Genomic DNA, 6,713 nt, shown 5'->3' with positions numbered 1-6,713 from the left:
CTCCCACGCCTCCCCCACCCCTCCTAAGCCCCCAACTCGGCCCCCACCCCTTTGGGGGGGCCCCGCGCCATCCTTCTCCCCCAAGAGGACCCCCAGCTCTAGGAGACGCGGAGGGGCGTCCGCGGAACGCCTCGGAGGTGTCCGCTGGGGTGGAGGAGCAGGGAAGTTGATACGCTGTTTCTTCCAGCCTAAAGCAGCTGCATTTAGGGGGGAGGGGAGGTGACTGAGCCGGGAAAGGTTGCGGTCCAGGTCGCCCTTGCCAGCCCCCCCGGCCTCCGACCTCCCTCCTCACGGCGCGCGCGCCTGAGCGAGTGTGCAGTGTCACTTGGGGTAAATGAGGTGAAACACTCTCTAAACCCTAGGAAGAAAAGGGGAGAGGCCCCCAAAAGACCAAACGCAGGACCTGGGGGAAGGAAAGCTCAGAAGAAGCAGAGAAGGAAGGTGTCTCCCCAAGAGTTGGAGAAGCGCGACCCGGGAGCCGAGACACCGACTTCCAGGAGAGGCCACAGGGTGGCGCCAGAAGCCCGCGAGCAAAGGTGCGAGCTCGGCCGGGGTCGGGTGGGTGGGGGCGCGGCCTGCAGCGCCCACTGCGCTGCGCCTCGCCACCCATCATCCGCCCCCGACCCCCGGCCAGCCAGCGCTGGCCCCCCGGCCGGGCAGGGCCAAGCCGGGCCGAGCGGGCATCGATCGCCGCCCTGACAAGAGCATTGATTTCTGCGTGGAGAAATTAATAGGTCTTCTCTTAGCTCCTTGGACGCGGGTGCGGCCGGCGGGTGGAGCTGAGGACCCGTCGGTCCTAGGAGGCCGCGCACCCGGAAAGCCCCGGGATCCCCAGCACCCAGGGCGCCACAGGATAGGTCCCAGCCCCTGACAGCCCGCGGGGCTGTGGTCTGTCTCAAGCCGGGGAGAGGAGGAGGAAGAGGGGCCCTGAAGGAGGGACTCAGGAAAGGGGGGGCAGACAAGAACCCCAGGGAGAGAGCTCGCGTCGCTCTCCTCTCTGCCAGGGCCCCGGCACAGACGGCCCCCAAGTCCCTGAGGGAGGGACGGACAGACAGGCCAGGCCAACCGAGAAGCCTGAATTCGGGCAGGTGGTGGGACAGAAGTGGGGCCCCACAGGGTGATGCCTCTCTCCAAAGGGATCTTGGTCGGAACCAAGGGACTTGGCAGGGACGGGAGTGGCGGCCTCCTGGGCGACCGATGGGCTCCGAGGAGCCAACGGCTTGAATGTTCAGGAGACACAAGTCACATTCTTGCCAGGTTTCAACAAGCTTGCTCTGCCGGTCAAGGCTGCCAGAAGTTGCCCCGCAGGTGTCAAGACATCGGTGGCAGAACCTAGGACCAACCACCCCTCCCCTGGGGTCCCGGCTGCCCGCTGCACTCCTCTGGCCGTACCACCCCTCTCGGGAGAAGTCTGCTGGGCCGGGGGGGGGGGNGGGGCTCTCTTACCCAGGGGACAGACCAGATGACAAGAAGGAAGGACACTGCCTCTCCGAATGACCCAGAGACCTTGGGTACCCCCCAAGCACATGGCCCACTGCTGTCCCACCCATCCCACGTGCACAGGCAGTGGGCGGCCCCCAGCCTCCTGAGCTCACACAGAATTAGTGGTCCGGGCCAGCACCCTGGCTCACACCCAGGCACGCCCCCAGGGCAGTAACCCCCTCAAGGGTGGGCCTGCTTTGATGGGAGCTCACAGGTGGACAGGGAGGCCCCGGGCCACCCTCCCCCCCCCCGGCTAGTTTCACATGGACACCCGACATAGCGTCCCACGCGCACACACGCAAGGACACTCCTGCCCCCGGAAGCCCCCGCACTCACAGCTCCTGTAAGAACAGGCCCTGGACGGTTTTCCAGGACAGGGACTCCAGAGCATTGAAGGACAGATTCCTGGGGGAGCAGAGACAGGGAGACAGACGGTGAGCCACAGACCTCGCTCTGACCCAGCACGAGGCGAGGGGAGGGGCTGAGAGGAAGCTGACATCCAGAACCAGTGGAGGCTCGGGGGTGGAGACAGGTTAGGCTTCTTCCTGGGACAAGGGTTCACCCCACTTAACCCCCTCCCCAGACCCCAGGGAGGGGGTCTCAGGGAACAGCTGCTGCCCCCCCACCACCACCCTTGGCCCCAGCTGGCAAAGTGCTGAGGCCCCAGCTGGGGAGACCAGCTCCATCTGTGCTCCCCTCCTGGTGGAGCCCTGGAGGGGCCAGAGGAGGGGCTGGCCGGGCTCCCACACCCCTTGCCCCCTACCGGATGACAAGGGCTTCAGAGCACGTCCTCAGGTCTCCTCCCCACCCCTCCTTCCTTCCCCTCCTCAGGGACTAAGGAAAGTGGGCTGGAGGGGACCCGGGCCCAAGCCCCCTGGTTGTAGAGATGGAGACGTGAGCTGGGGGTGGCCTGCTGCCCACACAGGAAGCTGGTTAGGAGCCCCAGGACGCTGTGCCCTGCACCAGCCTGCCACTCCTGGGGCCCTGCTGCCTCTGAGGCTCCCGCCCTGACCCCTGTCTTTGCTAGTTGTCCTGTAGTCCGTGGGGGCTAGGTGGGAGAGGCGCCACCACCACACAGGGGTCAGAAAGGCTGCCCACTTTAGTGCCTGTCAGAGCTCAGTGTGGTTCTGCTCTGCCACTTACAGCTGTGTGACCTCAGCCCAGAAACAGCCCCTCTGAGTCCCAGCATCCTCATCTATAAAACGGGATGACACTCTCTATTACCAAGTCGGTAAATATCATGAAGTACACACTTTTCACCGAAACCCTCAGGATGCAGTCAGTGATGTGACATCACCTTAGTTTTTGCTGCTCTTTGCGAAATCATCGGTCACCACCGTTTAGAGTCCCCAGCACAACCGCAGGAATGACAGGCCCCGCCACCCTCCCCGTCTCTCCCCCCCACCGCCCACGCAGGACAGGGGCCACCAGGGACTCCCGGGGTCTCCCTTCCCAAGTCTCTCCTGGCCATCCCTCCCCTCCCTGTCCTGAGCTGTGACTCCCAGGAATGGAGGAGGGGACGAGTGGCAGATCTGATATCCCAGCTCCCAGGCTATGCCTGGAGTCCCAGCCACACCCCAGGGTCCTGTTTCCCTCTTGTTCCCCAGTCCATCTGTATCTGAACCCTGGGAAGAGAAATGGGGCAGGTACCTAGGAGGTCTTCCTACAGCATGAAGTATGGAAGTGAGACAGCAAGAAGGACCTTCTAGCTGGCAGGGGTGGGAGCTGAGAGTATCGCCATCCCCAGAGGGGATGAGACTAAGCCCCAGGCTGGAGCCTTTCTCAGAACAGGTCCCTGGGGAGGGCCAAGCCCATTAGCTGCCCAAGTCTGGGTGGCCTCCCACCCCGTCTGCCCAGCCCCGGCCACTCACAGGCGACGGAGCCGAGGGGTGAAATGGAAAGCATCTGGAGCCACGAAATAGAGGCCACTCTTCACGATGGAGCTGGGGACGGGAACAGCAGGGTCAGCCCCAGGGCCTTAGCTGCCCGGGGCCCGGACCACTGCCCATGCCAGCCCCAGCCCCCAGTGCTGAACGCTGAACCCTCCCCAACCCGCACAGCTTCCTCGGCTGCACTAGCTGTGACCTCTGCCAGCCCCTCTGTCCTCCCAGGCCCCTGGGATCTCTGAGCCCACCCCGACCCTCGGTCCTCCAGGCTCTGTACCGAGCCCCAGGCCCACAGAGTCCCACCCCTCACAGGTTTCTCAGCTGCCCCAGGCCCCTCAGGTGACTGGGCTCCAGGTGCTGTAGCTGCGTCTCATTCTCGATGTAGCTGTGGGGAGAAGGGGATGGGAGTCACAGGAGGCCAGCCGCCCCCGAGTCCCACACCCACCCACCTGCCTCTCTCGCAATCACACGCATGCACACTCATGCACGGGCCTGTTTACACGCAGACACACGCAGGGACTGCGCACACCTGCACGTACATAGGCACAGAGACGCGTCTCATACACAGGTGCACACACCTGCATGCTCACATCCTCACACACGGGCACACGTATGCATCTCAAGTGCACACACATGTGCACACTCACGTTCATAAACACACGGCCTGGCGTTCCACTTTCACACCAGGCCTCTCCTGCACATGCTAAGGGGGTCACGCTGAATCTGCTGCCACGGCCCCGCCCGGCGCAGGGGACGCCTGCGGTCATGCAAACCTGTGTGCCCAAACGCGCCTGCTCGGGGCCACTATCTGGCCTCACCCGTGTTGTTACACACACGTACACCACCCTCTCCCTTTCCCCACACTCAAGCAGCAATCTCCACCCACCCCCAACCGCCTCTCAGCAGAGCAAGCAGAGGCAGAGAGGCTGTCAGTCGGGGACGCTCTGAACTCCTCCCTGCCCCAGGAGGGAGGAAAGGGGCTGTGAAGAGGCATGGACCCCCTGGCTTACAAAGTGAGAGAGCGAAGGGAAGACTCAATGTGGCTGGGTGGTCGAACGACAGACAGCGAGACAGAGACACTGAGAAAGAGAACCTGACAGGAAGAGAGACTGGCAGAGAGACGGACGGGCAAAGGGAAGGACAGATAAGGAAAGGGAGACAGAGAGACAGAGAGATAAGGACAGAGAGCCAGGGAGCCCAGACGGGGAGATGAGGGAGAAGGGAGGAAGGGCAGCGTGCAGGGTGAGAGGCTGTTGGCGCCCTGGGTCCTGGATCGGACACGCCAGGGAGTTCCTGGGAACACAGCTCTTTGCAGGAACATGTCCGTGTACCCACCCCACACACAGGCGCCCGGTCCAAGGGCCCCTGCCTGTCCCAGCGCCCTTCCCCTCCCCTCTGACTTTCCCTGACGTGTGAGAACCAGGCCCAGCCTGAGTGAGTGACCCTCTCCTCCTCCCCCCGTCGCAGCCTTGGACCCAGCGAGACAGCTGGGTATCAGGCCCTCAGTCCCCTGGGAACCTCCAGTGACTCGGAGGGAGAGCAGGTCCCTGCCCAGAGCTGTAGGGACGGACCCAGGGAGGGGTGAGAAAGCTGTCAGGCAGCGTACTCCAAGCTGCCCCATTCGTTTGGATTCATAATCAATCTGTCTATTTGAGTCCATTATCTCCTCGTTAGCTCTGCGAGTGGTGGAGGAGGGGACCGTGCAGGCTGAGGCAGGGGGTCCAGCTGCCGCCCCACCCAGAGGGGCATCGCCTCACCCCTCTGCATGTGTTCTAGTCCCAGCCCCAGCCTGTGCACGCGCCCCACCCCAGCCCCACGCTGGACCCACTTGGGGCTTGGAAGGGAACTGGGAGATGAGAGCGCTGATGGGGGTCTGTAGAAGCCCGGGCCGTGGCTTGATGGCCCAGGGGGATGAGTGACCTGGAATGGGGGTGGCAGCCTGGATCTCATGCTCCCTCCCATTATGCAGGGACCTAGGCCCAGATCGAGACAAGGCCCTCTCTTCTCCTGCTGGTCTCCCTAGGGCCGTTAGAGAGATTGAGTACCTTCCCGTTAATTACCACGAGATACCCAAGTAACTCAGTGCCAATTATCGCATGCTACTCAAGTAACTTCCAGACAGTGACGGCACTACCTTGCATACCTTCCAGCCCATCTATCACCGCCTAAGGCCTGGGTTCCTTGTCCACCCTCTAAGCCCCAGGCCAGAGGAGGATTTTTCTAGCAGGTCCTCCTCTGTCCTAGAAGTCCTGCTGGCCCCATCAGCCACACAGAATACTCAAGTATTTTCTAGTCATCACCCTGTGATGCTTGAGTACCTCTAGGCCAATCATTACCGCATACTCCCATAGGTTTCACCAGCTGCTCAAAAGTACTTGAGTATTTTGTAACCGATTACTGCAGAATGCGGGAGATTCCTCCCAGTCTGGGGCCTGACATCCCGCTCCAAGTAGGGAGACAAGGGTGGAAAGGGAGGTGGGGGTGAGGAGAGAGAAAGGGGGGGCATCCCATTTCATACATCCAAAGCAAGGGGTTGCGGAGACAAGAGGTGGTGGAAATGGGGAGCCGAGACCTCAGCCACCAAGCCATGACTCCTCACCACCTCCCACTTTTCCAGTTCAATTCCCAATTCCAGGGAGAAGAGCTGGGGTTGCCTGGTCATGACAAAAAATGGGGTGGGGACTAGTGTCCCCCTGGGAAAGGGGATAAGGCCAGAAGGGCCAAACTGGAGGGCTGTCTGCAGCTAACCACCTTCCTCCAAGCAGAGCTCCAGGAGGCGGCTTCGATATCGCGGGGCTTTCCCAGAACTGGTCCACGGAGAGCCCCCCTTGCTCTCCCCGAAGCCAGCGCCCCAGCCGCACTGAGCACGAGCCAACGTCCAGGCATAACTGCGGGGGCCCAGCCTGCCGCCCGCGCCCGCCCCTCCTGACCAGCGCGCGTCCGCGCCCTCGGGGCACGGCTATGCCCGCCGGTCCCCGCGCCCCGTCGCCCGCGAACACTCACAGCTCCGTCAGGTTCTCTATGCCCGGCAGGTGGCGGAGGCTATCCAGGGCCCCAACCCGGGTGCAGCGCAGCCCCGAGGGGCCGTGGGGGCAGCAGACATCAGGGCAGGGTGCGGCGCCCGCCGATGCCAGCATCAGCCAGGCCAGCAGGCTGCCCAGGCCCGTAGCCCGGCCGTGCCCGCCAAGCGGCCGGCGCTGGCCGCCTCGCAGCATCGCGGCGACGCTCGCCTCGCCCCGCCGGGCTGCTGTCTGTGCGCTCCGGCAGCGGCCGCTGGGCCTCCCGCGACACGTGCGCGGGGCGGTGTTAGAGACCCCGTCACCAGGAAAGGGCGGAGCCATGGGC

The 6,713-nt window shown here is 63.5% G+C and overlaps 1 protein-coding gene across 1 annotated transcript in view; it reads right to left on the bottom strand.

Moving 5' to 3' along the window:
* The window catches only part of NTRK1 (neurotrophic receptor tyrosine kinase 1), a 28,459-nt gene extending 21,876 nt beyond the window's left edge, over positions 1 to 6,583 (bottom strand). The window contains exons 1-4 of the mRNA XM_019662501.1: positions 6,372 to 6,583; positions 3,679 to 3,753; positions 3,354 to 3,425; positions 1,819 to 1,887 (exon numbers count right to left, since the gene is read on the bottom strand). Coding sequence (XP_019518046.1) covers positions 1,819 to 1,887; positions 3,354 to 3,425; positions 3,679 to 3,753; positions 6,372 to 6,583 — 428 coding nt within the window. The remainder of the gene's footprint in view (positions 1 to 1,818; positions 1,888 to 3,353; positions 3,426 to 3,678; positions 3,754 to 6,371) is intronic.
* Positions 6,584 to 6,713: the final 130 nt, after the last annotated feature.

This window comes from Hipposideros armiger, unplaced genomic scaffold, assembly GCF_001890085.2.
Source record: "Hipposideros armiger isolate ML-2016 unplaced genomic scaffold, ASM189008v1 scaffold_378, whole genome shotgun sequence".
NCBI classification, from domain to species: domain Eukaryota; kingdom Metazoa; phylum Chordata; class Mammalia; order Chiroptera; family Hipposideridae; genus Hipposideros; species Hipposideros armiger.
This window is presented reverse-complemented; position numbering and strand designations above follow the sequence as displayed.